The sequence below is a fragment of the Lampetra fluviatilis genome, chromosome 47, assembly GCF_964198595.1.
Source record: "Lampetra fluviatilis chromosome 47, kcLamFluv1.1, whole genome shotgun sequence".
Classification (NCBI taxonomy): domain Eukaryota; kingdom Metazoa; phylum Chordata; class Hyperoartia; order Petromyzontiformes; family Petromyzontidae; genus Lampetra; species Lampetra fluviatilis.
The window spans coordinates 362,920-382,567 of record NC_136321.1 but is presented as its reverse complement, the minus strand read 5'-3'; the positions used below and the strand labels follow the sequence as shown (position 1 = coordinate 382,567).

At 48.6% G+C, this 19,648-nt stretch overlaps 1 protein-coding gene across 1 annotated transcript; it reads left to right on the top strand.

The window, feature by feature from the left end:
- The first annotated feature begins 8,474 nt into the window (after positions 1-8,474).
- Positions 8,475-19,494, top strand: RCL1 (RNA terminal phosphate cyclase like 1). Its single transcript, XM_078877197.1, has 9 exons — positions 8,475-8,753; positions 9,190-9,261; positions 10,009-10,184; positions 10,633-10,707; positions 10,889-11,013; positions 11,386-11,511; positions 12,345-12,501; positions 15,589-15,692; positions 16,425-19,494. Exons 1-9 carry the CDS (start codon positions 8,627-8,629, stop codon positions 16,576-16,578), a joined length of 1,116 nt encoding a protein of 371 aa, XP_078733323.1. The 5' UTR covers positions 8,475-8,626; the 3' UTR covers positions 16,579-19,494.
- The last annotated feature ends 154 nt before the right edge of the window (positions 19,495-19,648 follow it).

The following is a 19,648-nucleotide window of genomic DNA, read 5'->3' as shown; positions in this document are numbered from 1 at the left end:
TTAACATACATTTTTTATGACTTGATATTACGATTCTTTACCCAGGGGAACTTTAATGAATTAGTAGGGTCCTGCCAAGTTTTCACAGTAGGGGGGTGCTGTGTGTGATCCAAATTGAGTAACTGGCAGGTAATGTTTCAGCGCTGGGATATTGTGGCCAATACTGGTTGCATTGTGTGGTTTTGCCTTTTAGCTATGGGAGGACACTGGAGAAGCCGGTGGAAACCCCATTCCAGACCACCAGGGGGGCGAGCAATCTCCACACAAGAAGAATCGGAATATTTAGACTGGAGGAATCCGATGAGCTATAAAGCTCTTTCACATATGTTCAGTAGATACAGGGTAAGAACGTACAAAGAACAAATCAAAAGGGGTGGCGAGATGTTAACTACCTCGCCTGGTATACAAGAGGGTGTAGGTTCGATCCCAAACCTGACGCCTCTATATTTGGAGTTTGCGTGTCTCTCCCCGTGGTTTTGTGGATTTTTCTTCCGAGTCCTCCGGGTTTTCCCTCCACATTTAAAATCAACATCACGTGTTTAGAGTATTTGGCTGCTATTCATTTCCACGTGATAAGCCACTTCATTGAGCTATCATTTGTGGCCAGGTTGCTTCTGAAAGAGCTACATAACTCATTGGGCCTTACCTAGTAAAATAAAATAAAAATAGTTTTTGGATTAGTCAAACCCGGCCTCTTCTTGCTGCGAGGTGCGAGTGTTGCCACTGCACTCCTGCCACCCCTGCCTGCCCTGTTGGTTTGTTTGAGGAGAATAAGTAATATTTTAAAAAAAATTAAACACGCTTTAATGAAATGTACAGTACGAGTAATGGCAGAACTCCACGACTCCAGGACGTGGCCCCAAAGCTTGCCATAACGTAAGGGGGCCGTGGTGATTTACAGCCAACGTCAGTTGAGCGTGGACAATTAGACCCAAGCCAAAACATAACATATAAAAAAGATTGTTTAAAAAATATTTATTTTTTATTTTAAACGATAGAATATAGTATTGTCAAGTTTGCAGTCGATACGACATTGGAAAGTGGGTTAAAATTGAGTTACAATATTTGAAGATACGACAACAAAGTGAGTTAGATAAAAGCGTGTAAAATAATAAACAAACACCCGGATTGAGAAATATTTGAGGGATGTCGATTGCAATGTTTCTCATGTTCAGGATTGTAAACTAGAGCGGAGAGTGTGAGTGATGTTTCTCTGTTATGTAATTTCAGTATCCCAATTGTTTTCGATTAATCTGTTGTTGAACGTGTTGAAGTCTCAAGACGGAGGAATCTTGCTACACACACACAAGGTTAGTCAAGTTGGAAATGAGCTGTGCTAGATGGAGCGAGTCTCAATGTCAACAGCTGAGCGTGCGTGACGAGCAATGAGCAGTTCCAGTAATCGGTGTGCGGGGTAGATACGTTGGGGAGTAACAATCGTTAAATAGTGCTAATTATATGCAAACTGATATGTTAGTGTTAGACTCACGGAGAAAACAAGACAAACGAAGAACACTACAAATAAGCTGGGAAAAAACTAGAATCCATGCTTGAATGTGAATGTAGCGATGTAGGATTTGTAATGCATGCCGCCCGATTTTAATTCGCTTTCAGAAAGGGAATGATTCGGGGGGGGGGGGGGGGGGAGTGATTCAGACCCGTGGGAAACCCGCGGGCAAGCGGTCGGGCAGTCAGAACCGACACCGCTAACAATTTCCCGAGCTCTGTGGTCCTACATTGGGATGGTCGACTTCACCTTTCACGAGGGTTAGTTTATACCTGCAGGAGAAAAGCGGAGCGCCCGGAGAAAACTCACACTTTCACTTGCGTGTGTGGCTGGGTAACACGCGGATGGCATACAGATGTAATTTAAACCAGCTTGCTGTACTGCCATCGTACCCCTGGCAAGCCAGGAGTTGGCAACACCGAAACTCACAGGCAGGAAGGGAGTTCCACGAATGTTGAGTGAGACCGGTCTTAAGCTATAAACATTTCCCAGGATGTATTTTATTTAAAACTTGGAACTCTGTACATGTGAGTAACGTGTGTGTTATACTGGTAGGAACGAAGTGGACCAGCCTACAATAGATTATATCGTCCGTCCGTCCGACCGTCCGTCCGACCGTGTAGCAACATCGCCTCCTACTGCAAACACTTGACATGACCCTACAAAAACCTTTAGACTCAGTGACGCCTTCCTGGCTAAACAAGTGTAACATTCCCTTATAATTCCCTCAGATAGCTTTTAATTAAAACTTTGAAATAAAAAAATAATATCGTCCGTCCGTCCGTCCGATTACGTGTAGCAACATCGCTCCCTACTGAAAACACTTCGCATGACCCTACAAAAACCTTTAGACTCAGTGAGGCTTTCCTGGCTAAACAAGTATAACATTCCCTTATAATTCCCTGAGATAGCTTTTAATTAAAACTTTGAAATTAAAAAATAACTCACAGCGCCCTAAAGCCTACAGCTAGGCCTAAAGCCTCGAACTACGCCTATCACTCTCCCTTCGTATCGTACCCCCGCGTGTGTGCAAGGGAGTTCATGTTTAACAATGTTACATTCCCTGATGCTTTTAAATAGAAACATTTAAATTTAAAGCTTTTACATAAATAATAAAAACATTTAATTTTTAAATTAACTCACGGCGGCCTAAAGCCTACAGCTAGGCCTAAAGCCTAGAACTAGGCCTCAACCTCTCACTTCGTATCGTACCCCCGCGTGTGTGAAAGGGAGTTAATGTTTTACAATGTTACATTCCCTGATGTTTTTAAATAGAAACATTTACATTTAAAGCTTTTACATAAATAACTTAAACATTTAAATTACAAATTAACTCACAGTGGCCTAACGCCTACAGCTAGGCCTAAAGCCTAGAACTAGGCCTCACACTCTCCCTTCGTATCGTCCGATTCGGTGTAGCAACATCGCCCCCTACTGCAAACACTTGGCATGACCCTACAAAAACCTTTAGACTCAGTGGGGCTTTCCTGGCTAAACAAGTGTAATAATACATTATGTTTATATTCTTTGGTTATTCGTTCCTACCAGCCCACCCCGCAGGGTCCTGTTTAAAACTAGGAAGTTGCTCGAGCATAGACGCAAAATGACAAATGGCCAGCCGAGGGCGCTGTCCAAGTTGTAAGAGATTTCCAAAGCGCAGCAGTGCGGGGGAAGGAGTAGAACCAGAAGGTGAGGTCCAGAGGCGTAGCTAGGATATTTTGCGCCCGGGGACGAACTATAAAATTGGCGCCCACCCCCCCCCTTTAATCACATTTTCCTATTACATCGAATAAGGAATAACAATTTAAATTTTAATGAAACATTGTATTTAAATAAGAAAATTTATAGAAATTATATTACATGGCTCACTCAGTCACTGTCGTAGACTGGTTGACATAGTCTACAAAATATAAATTTTTCTTGATTTCACTGTCGCAAACTGGTCAATCACGTAATCAAAATCAGTTTTTTCCAATGTTTCTCTTTCAACGCTAAGAAGAGCAAGATCGCTGAGACGATCTTGTCCCATTGAAGCACGCAAATACGACAAAATAAGTTTCAATTTGCTGAACGACCGCTCACAGCTTGCAATTGAAACTGCTATTGTTAATAAAATTTGCAGTGAAATTGGGAAATATGTCGTCTCCATAAAACACAATAAAACCAAGAAGATCCAAATGAGTTTCTGGTAGAAATTCATTCTGGTTACTGAGCAGCATTTTGCAATCTCCAATTTCTGTGAAAAATTCGTGGCCATTGATGTCGGTGTCTTATAAATTTCCAAAATCTGTGCAATTTCGACGAATTGCATCGACATCTGTGTCGGATAGAAGAGTTTTGACGTCCAGCAGAAATCCAAATTTCGTGTTCAGGTCTTTTAGTCGTAAAAACCGTGTTGACATCTCTTGTCGAAGTCGATAAAAAATGCTCTTCATAACGCGCACAATGTGTTCTTCTGCTGAAAGTCCTGCATTTCTTGCCAGTTCACCTGGCATCTTCCGACGTCGCCTAATTCTTCTGTCCACATCGATCCCCCAGGCTGTGCATCTTATTTTGGCGTTTTCTACAGCAACTTGGCTCAAATCATCACGAAACTTGACAAATTCATGCTCCAAAGATTCAAGATCAGTTGCTGCTTCCTTGAAATTCATAGTAGGATCCTGTAAGCGCTTCTGAACACGATAAATTTTTCCAAGAATGACATTCCAGAAATGTAATAAAACTATGAAGTTAAAATTTAATACGCATGCCTGTAACTTGTCTGCATCACTTCTGGTTTCAGGCGTCATAGTTACTTCCTCCGATAATTTGTCTCGCAGCCATACTAGTTCATCCAGTTCTTCATAGATAGCTTTAACAGCTTCTGATTGTGTACTCCAGCGTGTTTCAGACTCCCGCTTTACTGTGATGGGCACAGCTTTTTTTAAACTCTTCCCAACGAATTGTTGAACGAGAGAAAAACAAATATATACTTTTAACTGTTACAAAAAATGTGACAAGTGGATCCTGTTTAGCTGAGTGTACTCCTGCTAAGTTTAAGCTGTGGTTGTCACAGTTGACAAACAATGCTCTGTAATTTTTGTCACATATTCGTTGTTGAAGGCCGGATATATGCCCAGTCATCACAGCAGCATTGTCATAACATTGTGCCCGACATTCGGCTAGAGGTATGTTGTCAGATTTCAGTCTCTCGACGATGACTCTTTTTAGGCTTGCTGCATCTTTTGCATGTATCTCGATATAACCTAAAAATTATTATTTGATAGTTACTTTTTTAGTTTGAAAATCCACATCCACAAATCTTATGACGTGAGAAAGCTGTTCCCGATGTCCTAGATCAGGAGTTGAGTCAAGTAAGATACCGTAGTACTTGTTTTTCCTGATATCACTCAACAATTGGTTCTTTACAGTCGACGCAAGTATGTGGATAAATTCATTCTGGATTTCCGGTGACAAATAAGAAACTGATCCCGGATTTTCTCCTGCGTGCTGTACGTGTTTTGCTAACAATGGGTCATACTGAGCAACGAGTTTGATCAGCGCGACAAAGTTTCCAACATTTTTATCCTCATCCGCATTCAAATTTTCCTCATGGCCACGTAGTGCCAAATTTTGTGAAACCAGAAACTTAATACAGGTGAGTATCCTTTGCAATATATCTCGCCAACGTTTTTCCAAATGAATCTGAGCTTGAACCACTGCGTCAATTCCAGTACCATCAATTATCCTTCGTTCGGCTTCCTTCCGTACTGTGGCTAGGATTGTTTTAATGAGAATTTAGTTTTTCTGGCTTTCTCCACTTGTTAAAACCGTTTGTTAACTCAAACGAAGCTTGTGAGTTTGAACTCGATGATGTAAATAATAGACAACAGAAACAGTAAGCAGCTTTATTGATTGGTGAATATAATAGCCACGAACGATTCACTTCCTCTCCGTTCGCTAGTCGGCGTTTAAACCATGCTGATGTAATTGAACGTTCTCTGGATACTGATGATAGATTGTCTCTGTGCTGAAAAGGCAAGGATCCGAGAGTAATCATTTCATTGCGAAGAGGTTGTGATATTTTCGATAGCTTTGTCGTTTTATCAAATTCTAAGTAGCCAACATCGTGAAACCTTAGTACAGCAGGAACAGCATCATAATGAGTATTTTCAGCGTCTCTATCAGAAGATTCTTCTATCTCATCTTCCCCGTTACTGTCAACAAGTTCATCATCATGTCGTAGTTTCCGCCACCAAAAAACAGGCCAGTGACTAAGGCTGAAAGACTGCGCCTGTTTGTTGTTTGGGACGTTCTTCCATGTAAGTTCTTAATAGGCGTACCAAAATGTAATTACATGACATGTAGGCTGTGTGTGGCGGGATATATAAACTTTTAGGTTGAGGTGTAGATTTGTGCAGTAGTTTCAGGCTGCCGCGCCCGCCACAATAAGTTAAAATGTCACGTTGTAAGCCTCATTTTGGCGCCCCTTTACCTTGGCGCCCGGGGACATATGTACCCCCCTGCCCCCACCTCGCTACGCCTCTGGTGAGGTCACCTGCAGTGTGGTGGTGAGTGGGTGAGGGAATGAGTGAGACTTTGTGACCGGCAGCACGGTGGTGGTGGATGAGTTGACACCGCGGGCGTCTGGTCGATTGAGTCCTCAACATGGGCGGAGGAATCCACGAGCGAAGTTCCCGGGAAAGTGACCGCGGCAGTAGCAGCGATAGAGGAGTGACCAGGAGGCGCCTGACATTTGGGATGGTGAAACGCTCGATTGATGTTTCGGTCGAATCAAATTGTGGAGTACATTTCTAATCGTCGGAGGAGGTTCGTGGTCGCTGCTGCTGTGAAGATCCGCGTCTACTCCTAATGACTATTTCTGTGATAATTGGTTTTTTACCCTTCTATCTGGCAACAAAACTGACACCTTTTTACAAGGAGTCATGTTTGCATAGACCGCAATACCTGCAGTCATAATACAAACAAAAGACATAACTCTGATAATGTGCACTGTCCTTGAAGTTGATTGGTCCACACCTGAGACAGCTTTCCTTAGAGCCTAGTCTCACATGAGTTGGACCAGATGACGCCAAAAGGCGCACAACTCAAAGACAATGCACCATCAGAGTATGAGAGCTCGGGGCAAGCATCTACACTATGGGAACCTCATTTGCCAGTAAAAATATGATAATTGGTTTTTTACCCTTCTATCTGGCAACAAAACTGACACCTTTTTACAAGGAGTCATGTTTGCATAGACCGCAATACCTGCAGTCATAATACAAACAAAAGACATAACTCTGATAATGTGCACTGTCCTGCACATTATCAGTTATGTCTTTTGTTTGTATTATGACTGCAGGTATTGCGGTCTATGCAAACATGACTCCTTGTAAAAAGGTGTCAGTTTTGTTGCCAGATAGAAGGGTAAAAAACCAATTATCATATTTTTACTGGCAAATGAGGTTCCCATAGTGTAGATGCTTGCCCCGAGCTCTCATACTCTGATGGTGCATTGTCTTTGAGTTGTGCGCCTTTTGGCGTCATCTGGTCCAACCCATGTGAGACTAGGCTCTAAGGAAAGCTGTCTCAGGTGTGGACCAATCAACTTCAAGGACAGTGCACATTATCAGAGTTATGTCTTTTGTTTGTATTATGACTGCAGGTATTGCGGTCTATGCAAACATGACTCCTTGTAAAAAGGTGTCAGTTTTGTTGCCAGATAGAAGGGTAAAAAACCAATTATCATATTTTACTGGCAAATGAGGTTCCCATAGTGTAGAGACTATTGCTGTGTTAACAGCTAATGCCCCACTGAGCTGTGCAGCTCTTTTTCAGAAGCGACCTGGCCACAAACGATAGCTCAACGAAGTGGATCATCGCGTGACGTTGATTCTAAACGTGGAGGAGAAAACCGGAGGACCCGGAGAAAAATACACACGACCACAGAGAGAGAGACACGCAAACTCCAAACATCCAGCAGCAGCAGCAGGCGTCAGGGTCGGGATGGACCCCACGACCTCCCCCCCCCGTGAGGTGGTCGACGTCTCGCCGCTCGTCAGGCGCCACGCGGCCTCCGTGCGGCTCCCCTCCACGCGGGGTGGCGGGGCCGCGTGTCACTTCGCATCCGCCGTCTTCTAATAAATGTTTATTTGCCCTCTTCGTTCACTCCGTGTCGTTGTATCGATCGTGTCGGCTCGTTAGCGCCGTCGCAATGACGCCGCTCGCTCCCGGGGGCGCCGGGAAGAAGAACCACAGACGGCAACAGTTCAGCAGCGAGGAGCCGGCGATAAATTACTCCCCTCCAAGCTCTGCAGTCCTCTCTACACGTGAAAGTGCAATTGGCCATTTAATGAATAAGTTACACGGAGGGTGACGGCTCCTGGACGCCCACACGGGCAGGGAGCTTCACGGCGTCTGTGGTCAGCAGCTGCGGCGTCTTCGCCGTCGGCAGCGTCTTACGGCAGCGTCTTCACCGTCGGCAGCGTCTTTACCGTCGGCAACGCCCCTCGTGCCGCACGGCCTCCCCAGGGGCTCGCGGCTCGGGCAGCGACATCCGCGGCTCTGCCGCAGCCGCAGCAGCAGCGAGCAAGACGCTCGCAGTGAAACGACGTAGCACGCGACATATCGCGATATATCGCGACATCGCACGGTACAGAACGATATAATATTGAGCGATATAGCACAAGACATCACCATTTCGCACGAAACATTGACGCATATATCACAAAATACCCCACAGTATAAAGCGATATACCGCGATATAACACGATGTACCGTATATCGCGATATAACACGATGTACTGTATATCGAGATATAACACGATGTACTGTATATAACACGATGTACTGTATATAGCAAAATGTACTGTATATCGTGAGAACACGATGTACTGTATATCGTGATATATCGCGATATAACACGGTGTACTGTATATCGTGATATATCGCGGCGACCCCGTGGAGACGGGGTTAGCCGCGCGGGCCGTGACGTCACGCGACCTCTGACCCCACGGCGCCACACGTGGTTACTGTACGCGCCACCACGTGCCTCTCCGTCTCCCCTCGCTCCCCGTGTGACTCCCTCCCCGCGTCTCCCCGCGTCTCTCTCATTCTCCCTGCGTCTTGCTCGTCCCCATGGAGTCTCGCCTCCGATACTCGGGCTCCGCGTGGCTCAGGCCGCGCCTCGTCCTCTCCGTGCTGAGCGGCCGCAGCGTGACCATCAGCGCCGTGAGGGCGCGGGGCTCCGAGCCGGGGCTAGCGGGTGAGGAGGTGGAGGAGGGAGTGAGATCCCGAGCGTGAGACTCCGCAGAGACACTGGGATACGTGGGCCCCACTGTGGCCAGACGTTATCTCCCGCGTCTGGTATTCAGGAGATCGTTGGTTCGACCGTGACGCCTGTTGTATATTTGTAGTTTGCGTGTCTCTCTGCCCGTGATCGCGTGTAATTTTCTCCGAGTCCTCCGATTGTTTACTCCACATTTAGAATCAACACTACGCATTTAGAGTATTTGGCTGTTATAAATGTCCACGTCGTGAGCCACTTTGTTGAGCTGTCATTTGTGGCCAGGTCGCCTCTGAAAGAGCTACAGAGCTCGGTGGGCCTTACCTGGTAAAATAAAAAAATGCTTTTGAGAAGTTGTAACTCAGCAGGGTTGCCACTGCCACGAGTGAATTAACTTCCCCGTGTTTTTCTCCAGATTTTGAAGTCAGTCTCATTCGATTGCTGGACAAGATCACAAACGGCTCCCGCATCGACATCAACGAGACAGGTGGGCTGGAGTCGCCTTCGTGATAATCATCGCCATCATTGTCAGCCATGGTCTATCCACTTCTGAATGAAGGCCTCCCCAAGCTGTCGGCATCTGCATGTTCTGTATGTTGAACTTATTTTGCACCGTACGTAGCCAGCAGTGCTTACCGCTCCACCTCCTCGGTGGACGCCCCGTTGTACCATCCTCGGCCGCCATTCCGTTGTTAGTCTTCACCATCGTCCCGTGCAGCCGTGGTGCGTCCCGCCCAAGCCCCGCAATTCGCGTCTCTCGAGTTTGGGTGACGTCATTAACCCCGTGCACTGTCAATCATCCACCAGTTCCTCGCGTCTTTATATAATTCTGAGCGCGTTGTTTATCCGTGCTTTGCGCACTCTTTAGGTTTTTGTTCTGTTTTCATTCGTCACCCACGTTCCTAAACTGCATACGCTTGTGTGTGGAGAGCGGTAGTGTAGTGGTTAGTGCTGAAATATGCTACGAACTCGGTGACCAGAGTTTTATTCCCACTCACGGCCAACACCAGTGACGATTATCTGAGCCGGTTCTAGGCCTCCCCTAGGTCGACTCAGCCGCAAATGAGTACCCGGTGCGATGTGTAAACATTGCCACTGGGGAGACAAAGGCAGTCGGGCGTGGTGCTGGCCACCCACCCCCTCGTGTGCCGTACCGGCCTTCATAGGTACTCGCTAACAACACTTGCCCCAACAGTATTTTAAGGCTATACGGGGGATCTTTGTCTTTGTGTAGGCACGATGTTGCGCTTCCATCCCGGGTTGCTGTGGGGTGGCCCCGTGGAGCACGAGTGTCCGGCCTCACGCAGCGTCGGCTACTTCCTGGAGGCGCTGCTCTGCCTGGCGCCGTTTTGCAAGACGCCACTGAGAGCCTCGCTAGCGGGCGCAACCAGTGGCACGCACGACCCCTCCGTGCGTCACACGCACAGAAGCACACACACGCACGCGCAAAACAACAGCCGCCAATCGTATCAAATCTAGGTGCACTTTCAGTCAATGTGAAGCGTCGAAGGCTTCAAATTTGACTGGGAGATGCACACCTGCGCTCCCCCACTGTGGTGTGTTTTACCGCCTGGCGCTCTGCTCGTGAGCATTTGCTCCTCTGTGGTTGTTGGAGGGCGACTTCCTCCCAATTGTTCAGTAGCATTTGTCTCGAGCCTCCTCCACAGAGGCTGATCTTGACATCGCTGGTACTAGCCATCGCCAATTCCACTCAGTGCCACATTCTCCTGTACCACATCAGCCCATCTCTTCTCGTGGTGTGACGTCACCACTTCGGTGCGCATGTTGTCGTGATGTCGCCGTGTGGTGTGACGTCGATGTGTGTGGTGTCATGACGTCGCCCACCTCTCCCATGTAGGTGGATGTGATCAAGGCCACGGCGCTGCCTCTGCTCCGCCGGTTCGGGATTGGGGAGGTCGGACTGGATCTGCAGGTAAACGAGGCCACGTTGTGGTGCACAGCGCGAACACAACACCTGGGTTCGATTCCCATATCAGGCACCGTTCTGTGTGCAGTTTATATGTTCTCACCTTGTACTGTGTGAGTGAGTGTGTCGCTCAGTGCTCATGGCTCCCCACGTGTGTCACTCCGTGTGTGTCGCTCCCCGTGTGTAGGTGCTGCGGAGGGGTATGGCCCCGGGAGGTGGGGGGTTGGTGCTGTTCTGCTGCCCTGTGCGGCGCCACCTCAAGCCCCTGCAGCTCACGCAGCCAGGGAAGATCAAGCGCATCCGCGGAGTGGCGTATCCTGCTCACCCACCAGCACTCACCACCAGCACTCACCAGTCAGCACTCACCAGCCAACACTCACCAGTATCAATCACCAGCGAGTCCTCACCACCACTCACCAGCTAGCACTCACCAGCACCACTCACCAGCCAGCACTAACCACCACCACTGCTCACGACCATCGCTCACCACCACCACTAACCAGCCAGCACTCACCAGCCAACACTCACCAGTACCACTCACCAACCAGTGTTTACCAGCACTACTCACCAGCCAGCACTAACAATCACCACCACCACTCCCAAACCAGCACTATCCACCACCGCTAACCACCACCACTCACCGTCTGTTGTTAGCGAGGTTAACTTCCTTAGCGTGCGCCACAGCTTCGGCACGCGGGTGTCTCCCCAAGTGTCCAACCGCCTGGTGGAGGCGGCACGCGGAGTCCTCAACCGCTTCCTACCCGACATCTACATCCACACGGACCACCGCAAGGGGGCACAGGCGGGGAGGCAAGACCCTCAGTCACACACACGGCCGCCAGCACCACCCCGACCGCCTCCCAGTCACACACACCGGCGCCAGCACCACCCCGACCGCCTCCCAGTCACACACACGGGCGCCAGCACCACCCCGACCGCCTCCCAGTCACACACACGGCCGCCAGCACCACCCCGACCGCCTCCCAGTCACACACACGGCCGCCAGCACCACCCCGACAGCCTCCCAGTCACACACACGGCCGCCAGCACCACCCCGACCGCCTCCCAGTCACACACACAGGTGCCAGCACCACCCCGTCCGCCTCCCAGTCACACACACAGGTGCCAGCACCACCCCGACCGCCTCCCAGTCACACACACAGGTGCCAGCACCACCCCGTCCGCCTCCCAGTCACACACACAGGTGCCAGCACCACCCCGACCGCCTCCACAGGTGCCAGGCGGTGATGCGTCCCAGCGGTAGCGTGTTCGCCGCTCCTTGTAGAGGTTCGTGGTTCAACTCCGGCAGGCCATCTCGGTTATTACTGCAGATGGATTAACCGTAAAATACCGTTTGCCGTCTTAATTCGCATTGGACGTGAAAGAGCCCGTGGCATCATTCATGTCCTCCTGGACATCTGTGAGAAAAGAGCTTTGTAGCTCATCGGATTCCTCCAGTATACATAAATATTTGAGGAGGCCATTGTGTGCCGGTGTCATGAAAAATAACACCGGAAATTAGTCAATTGGGATGACGAAACATCGCCCCCCCCCCCCCCCTTACTACTGCGAAAACTTGGAAAAGCCCTTCCGGCAAAGGCTTTCTTGAGCATGGCGGTGACGGCACGGCTCCGCTCCCTCAGGTCGCCGGGGTTCGGGATCTCGCTCGTCGCCGAAACCACAGAGGGGTGTTTCCTGAGTGCGGAGTCAACCTCCACTCCGGGGGGCGAAGGCCCCCCCAGCATCCCGGAGGACCTGGGCGGGGACTGCGCCCGGCTGCTGCTGGAAGAGATCTACAGGGTGAGTGGCGGCGTCGCTCCTCCTGCGCATCACCCGGGGCTCCACAAACAGTGTGAGGTATCGCCGCGACAGTGACCTCGGTGAATGCCCCTGGCGCGGGTTCTCAGTCGTGGCTTGGCCTCGGGGTGGAGCTACTTGGCCGCTTCCAGAGGGGCGTGGGTGGCTCAGCCATGGCTCGGGCTCCGGCTCCTGCTCAGATACAGTCATACCTCGGTATATGACCGCTTTAGAATACGTCGAATTTGGTATACGTCGTGTTTTGACGAGAAAAAAATGTCTTGGGATACGACGTCTTGCTTGGGATACGATGTGCTTGCTAGAACTTGTATGGATCGGGATGAGTCACCGCGTACCCGCGTATACTCCGTTCCTCACCACCATCCTCGTAGGCTGTTGATTTTATTTATTTATGCATTTATTTTAATTTATGTATGCATTTTAGTAATAAGTAGTGTCTAAATTATTTTATACAACCCCATTAATGTATAATATGCCATATAAAATATCGTTTCTTATACTCTGGAACGGATTATTTCCTTTGCCTTTATTTCTTATGGAAAAAATTCGTTTGGTATACGTCATTTTCCGTATAAGTCCTACCTTCTGGAACAAATTAACGACGTATACCGAGGTACCACTGTATTAGGAAACCACTGGAGCTACGCACTTTTGAATCTGATTAGTTTGTCGTCGTTCCCCCGCACCTTTGGTGAGCACGGTTGGCTACGTACGGTTCGAAATAAGTTCAGCATACTTAAGTACAGACAGCTCATGAGAAGCCTGAGTGTGCCTGGGACCAGGCTCAGAGCTGGCTCAGAGCCGGCTCAAGTGCATAGCTTTCAGCCAGCTCGCTTGAGCCAGAGGTGAGCCTTGATGAAGAATGTGGATCTCAAGAACTGGTGTGACCCACCACCTCCACGGAGCCGTCGCTGAAGCCTTCGTCTCTGACTGAACAATCGCTGCTGCTGCCACACAGAGCAGACACGTGGCCTGAGATGCAATCCTGCTTCTGTTGCTGCACTCACGCAGGGTGCAGCACCGAGCTCCTGCCTCACTGCACTCCACAGAATTCACCGATTCACTCCAGTCACTCACTCACCGGTGGCCGCTCGCCCCATCGCGACTACCATGGTTGCCGTTCCCCTATCTTTCACCCATTGATTCCTCCACCTGTCTTGAGAACTCGGTCTATCAGATACTGTTTTATCTCATCCACACACGACAGCTCACAACAACAACACTCACCCACTCGCCCTCTCACCACACTGCAGGTTACAACAACAAAGACAAAAATACCCCGTATAGCCTTGACATACTGTTGGGGCAAGGGCGGTATAAGCGAGCACCTATGAAGGGGGTGGGTGGCCAGCTCCACGCCCGGCTGCCTTTGTCTCGCGAGTGGCGATGTTTACACACACTGAACCAGGTACTCATTTGATGCCGTGTCGACCTAGAAGAGGCCCAGGACTGGTTCAGATAATCGCCACTGTTGGCCGTAAGTGCGCTAACTGCGACATCACCCACTCACTCGCCACACTAAAGTTCAGCTGATTTCTCTTTCTCCTGCTTCCCTCACACTGCTCCACTCGGGAATTCCCTCTGCCATAATCACAATCATTGTCTCTTTCCCCCCCTCCTTCCCCAATGATAACCTTGCTCAGTAGAAGAAACGCGTTAACTTTTCGTAATTATAACTTTCAAAAGTTCTCAACGCATTTCTCAATAACACCGTGGGGGGGCCTTGAAAGAAAAAATTATAATCGGCGACGTTTTGAGCAATGGCCCTTCTTCATAGCACAGAGAGGCGGGGGGGGTAGAGAGGTGATGGCGCATGGGTGATAAGAGTCAGAGACTGCACGAGTTTATGCCCGGGGGGGCCCTGTTGAGAAGTGTATTTTTAAAATGTTATGGGATCCCAGTTATATAAGGCGCCACTGGCAACGCCACATCAACAAATTAACGTATTGGCGGTGCACTGGCGGTGCACTGGCGGAGCACTGGCGGAGCACTGGCGGAGCACTGGCGGAGCACTGGCGGTGCACTGGCGGTGCACTGGCGGTGCACTGGCGGTGCACTGGCGGTGCACTGGCGGTGCACTGGCGGTGCACTGGCGGTGCACTGGCGGTGCTCGGTATAAAAAAATAAAATACAAATTTTCGGAAAAAAATATTTTCTTTCCCGCGATTCGTAACCCCGGTCAGATAATCCTGCGGGGTGGTGCATCAAAATCAGTTCCCACAATGTCGAGTCAGTCGGAAGACAAACGTTACGTGAGCGGCTGAACACGAAGCTTCACAGTCTGTTGCCGTATAGCAGCATCCAGCCTGATAACGATTGGCTGCTCCATGCTCCATAGGCAGATTTGACTCCTTGTGCCCTGACTTGGTCGGACGGTTCCTCGATTTTAACAGACCCAAATCACTGGTAAATTGATAAACAGATTTGCTGATTAAAATTTAGATTTCAGACTGTTTTATGAGGACTGGTGTGTTATTCTGCAACGGTGTACTGCCAATTCCAATACACTTTGTGAACAACGTTGGTATTGCTGGGTGGCGCTTACCGTTTGACATTTTGTGGCCTTTGGGTCCTGGCTCGGCATCTGTGTTTTGAAAAAAAGAATGCACCTTTGGTGTGAGGAGACCACGATGAATGTTGTTGCCTGGGAGAGGGAGCATAAAGCATCATCGCATTTGGATGCACTTCAGCGGCCGTTTGGAACACTCTTCCGATATTAGGAAGTCGTAGGAGCTATGCATTTTTATTTTATTGAGGCAATGCGCGGGCCCATTAGATCGCATTGTGATGAACGTACACACGGTCAACATGAACTAAACCGGTTATAAAAAGCAGGGGAAAGAAAGATGGGAAACGAACCCACTGCCTCAAGGAACTATGCACTTTTTAATCATCTAGATTGCAAACTTATTTTGAACTGATTTTTTTGTTTAGTTTGTTGTCCTTCCCCCACGCACCTCCGATGATCACGGTTGGCTACGTACGACGAGAAAGAAGTTCAACATATACATACGCACTTACAACTTGACGACGATCTTTAACGTGACGATGTGACTGTGTCGTGTTTAGGGTGGGTGTGTGGACTCGACCAATCAGAGTCTGGCGCTCCTATTCATGGCCCTGGGCCAGCAGGATGTGTCAAAGCTCCTTCTGGGTCCTCTCTCTCCACACACGTGAGTGTGCACACACAAATCAGAATATTTATACTGGAGGAATCCGGTGAGCTATAAATATATTTTTCACAGACATCTAGTATTCACAGATGTCCAACACCGAGATCCCCTCCACATGGCCTACACCAGGCTGGTGGAGGCCAGTCCTGGTTAAGCGAAGCGTGTGTTGCGCAGCCATGTCACAAAGGCGCCATGTTTCACAGACGGCTGTAAGTCTTCCAGTTGGGGGGCCATGTTGCTAAGTGCAATCCACGTTGAGTGCTTTGCTAAGCCGTTCGAATTCGAGTAGGCCATTGCGTGTAGGCGTCGCGGTCAAAAGTTTGCCAAATTCGAAAAATGCCACTGGAATTGACTCAATCGAGATCACAAACACAGCAGCAGAAACATTGCCCCCCCCGCCCCCAGGACCCTTCTGAAAAACAGCCTTGGGACTCCATGTGGCTTTCCTGGGTCAACAAGCTGGGTACACGATGGCCCATTCGTTTCGAATGACATCGCGGTATCTTTTTAACGTCCACCGCGAGCGAAGCGGATGGCGTGACGGAATAATTTTTATGGTCAATCTGTGAGACTATGACCGCAGTATTAACGAGGGCGGCCCAGCAGGTTTAGATCGCTAACCTCTGCAACGAGCGCGGAGAACGCCCTCCCCCCCCCTCCGAAACGGGTTGGTGCCGGCCGTTTAAAACCGCGCGCGTGCTGCGCCCCCATCTCTCCGTTCCCTTCCGGCAGAGTCGGGTTCCTCCGCCACCTGCGGGACTACTTCTCCGTCACGTTCAAGCTGGAGCCGCGCGCGGTCGAGGAGGGAGACAAGAAGGGAGGCGACAAGGTCCTGCTCACGTGCGTCGGCATCGGCTTCTCCAACCTCAGCAAGACGGTCTCTTAAAGAGCCTGAGCTGGCCTGAGCCAGCTTGCACCAGAACTCTGTTGACTGTCAGATTAAATTCTCCAGGGCGGCCGGTTGGCAGCGCAGTGGTGACGTGCCTCACGGCTCGCGTGCGTCGGCATCGGCTTCTCCAACCTCAGCAAGACGGTCTCTTAAAGAGCCTGAGCTGGCCTGAGCCAGCTTGCACCAGAACTCTGTTGACTGTCAGATTAAATTCTCCAGGGCGGCCGGTTGGCAGCGCAGTGGTGACGTGCCTCACGGCAAGAAAGCGCGCCTGGGTTTTAGAATCAGAATATTTATTTATAGGAATCCAATGAGCTATGAAGCTCTATTTTGCAATGTCCAGTAAGGGCAAGTCAGAACGTTACATTAACAAACAAAACAGAAACACGATAGGAGTGCAAAGTATTAGAAAGGTAAGCAAAATCACAAAAAAATCTACAAAATTGAACCATTTTTATTTTATCAGGTAAGTCCTACTGAGTTTTTAGCTTTTCAAAAGTGATAGCTCAACGAAGTGACTTATGTGAGAACTTATAGCAGCCAAATCATCTAAATCTAAACGCGTGTTTCTAAATGTGGACGGAAAAACCAGAGGACCCGGAGAAAAAATCCACGTGACCACGGGGAGAAAGAGACACGCAAACTCCAAATATATAGCAGCAGGCATCAGGGTGGGGATCGAACCCCCAACCTGCATACCAGACAAGGAAGATAACATGCCACCGTGGTGCCCCTTAAATAAAAAATTAAGTATATAAGTACAAATGTCATATGTACATCAGTTTCCAAGCTTGGGAAAGGCTGCAAAATGGCAAAACGAGTCCCAGACCACACCAAGACAGCACGCAGCCCCTCAATATAATTTTACATTCAAATGTAACTATCAATACGTGGCTAAGGATCAAAGTTACAAATCACATTGGCAAATATGGCTGTATCCAGCACTAATCTTTTGCTTCAGAATATTTTTTTAAGATTTCTGATGTGAAGGGAGCAAACAAGGTTGTTCCAAAACGTTGTGCTGCAACTTCAAAGGCTTTGTCACGTATTCCAATTGTTATTCTTGGGATAGATAAAAGGAATTAGATGGACGTCTTGGATTTGACAATGGAGTTAATGAATTAGCTCAGCAGAGCACAGATTTGCCAGTTAGGATTTTATTGGATTTACAGGGTCCAACGTAGGTTTATTTTTGCATCAAGTGATGTTGAGATTGGATTTTAAGTACAGATCACAATGGTGGGTTCTGTATGGTACATACAGTGGAAATCGAAAGAGCAGAATGATGAAGTGGGTTTAGTCTGTTTCGTCATTCATTAGCTGATCTGTACGCAGTGTCAGCAGTCAAAACTCCACGCCTTTTTGTATGGAGCTTGTGTATTCTCCCCGTTCTGTGTGGGTTTCCTCCAAAAACATTTTTTTACTGGCATTGGCCAAACATCCCAATGCTAAAAAAATACTTGAAAATTACTCTTTTGGGATCACACAACAGCAGCATTACCAATTTATTGCCAACACTTGGCAGCACCTTCCTGAAAAATGATCTTGAGACTCGGTGAATCAAAATGTACCTCGGGCTCCCAGCATGCGCGTCCAGCCCCATGTGTGAATGCGAGGGGTGCTGTCAGAATTGTCAAGGTTGCGCATGATGTGTTTTCACATGATGTGTTTACGCGTTTTTCTTACACCCAAAAGCCACACTGGTAGCGTCGAACTTCAGCATCGTTGATTGAACACGAGCAACACTGGGCCAGTTTTGACATTTGGTGTTTCATTAGTAGCCAGGTTTGCTTGAGCCATTGTTTTAATAAAAGCAAATATCTGGACTGGTTTCGACATTTAGTGTCTCGTCAACAGGTCAGGCTCGTGTGAAACAATTATGGTGAACTGCCAGAAGTTTATAGGCAAAGACCGTCTCTGTGGGGTATGGGTGCTAGTCTGACACAAAGTGCAACTGCATAATTATGTAATGCATAACAAGATAATATCGGCGTCGCTGTGGAGAAGAATAACGCCACGGGCAGAGGGGAGACGCCACCCCCTCATCTGCGCGGTCTTCGGCGCGAGGGTCCAACAGCAGCAGTTGGGGCGCCGTGCTGCGCCTTCGACTCGCCGAGCGAGAATTGTAATAAAGCTGTTTGCTTTCTTACACTTGCTTGGTGTTTGTTGGTACCGGCTGTAAATGTGGTTGGTGGTGGTTGTATGGGAAGCGGTAGTGTAGTGGTTCGCGCTGCGCTGCGCTACGAACCCGGCGACCCGAGTTCGATTCCAGCGATTTCTTGTAGATCTGAACCGGTCCTGGGCCGAGTACCGAGTGTGATGTGTTACCATTGGTTATGGTGATGATGATGATGATGGAGTCTGTGCGTGTTAGGCCAGACGAGGATGCCCGCACCCTTCCCTGTCTTGTTCAACTGCCGCGCTGGGAGGGGGATCGAACATCCACTCTCAAGTCCATTGCGCTGTCAGCATTCCACCACGGGCAGCTCCCTTCATATATTATTTATTTTATTTTTTCTATATATAAGGGAAATTTGTGAATGTGTCTGTTCGAAATGTTTAGCATACTTCTCGACATGCAACAAACTTGAAATTTGGCATGTGGGGAGTATCCAGACTGTACACAATGCAAAAAGTATAAAAATTGACTTTTGTATTTGGGGGGGGGGGGGGGGCGCAATAATGGATATGCTGTATTTTGCACGGCAAGTGAGCAGAGACGTCCCATCTGTGATGTCACCCGCATGCAGCAGCGTTACGCAATGTGCCTGCTGACGTCACCCCCCCAACCCTCCGCGTCGGCCGTGTATTAATCCAAGACAATAATCCAAGTCTCGGGCGAAGCCGGGTAGTAAAGCTAGTTTATGAATAAATAAATACATTTCATTCGTTATGTCTTGCTATATATGTGTATGCAGCAACTATATATCTATGAAGAACAAATATCTAAAAATATATTTGCAATATAAAGTTCGTGAGAAAAACCGATAACCGGTTTGTCTTTGATTGACAAACCGGTAACCGGTTTTTTAATCGGTTACCGGAAATGGAAGAGGCGACCCCAGGG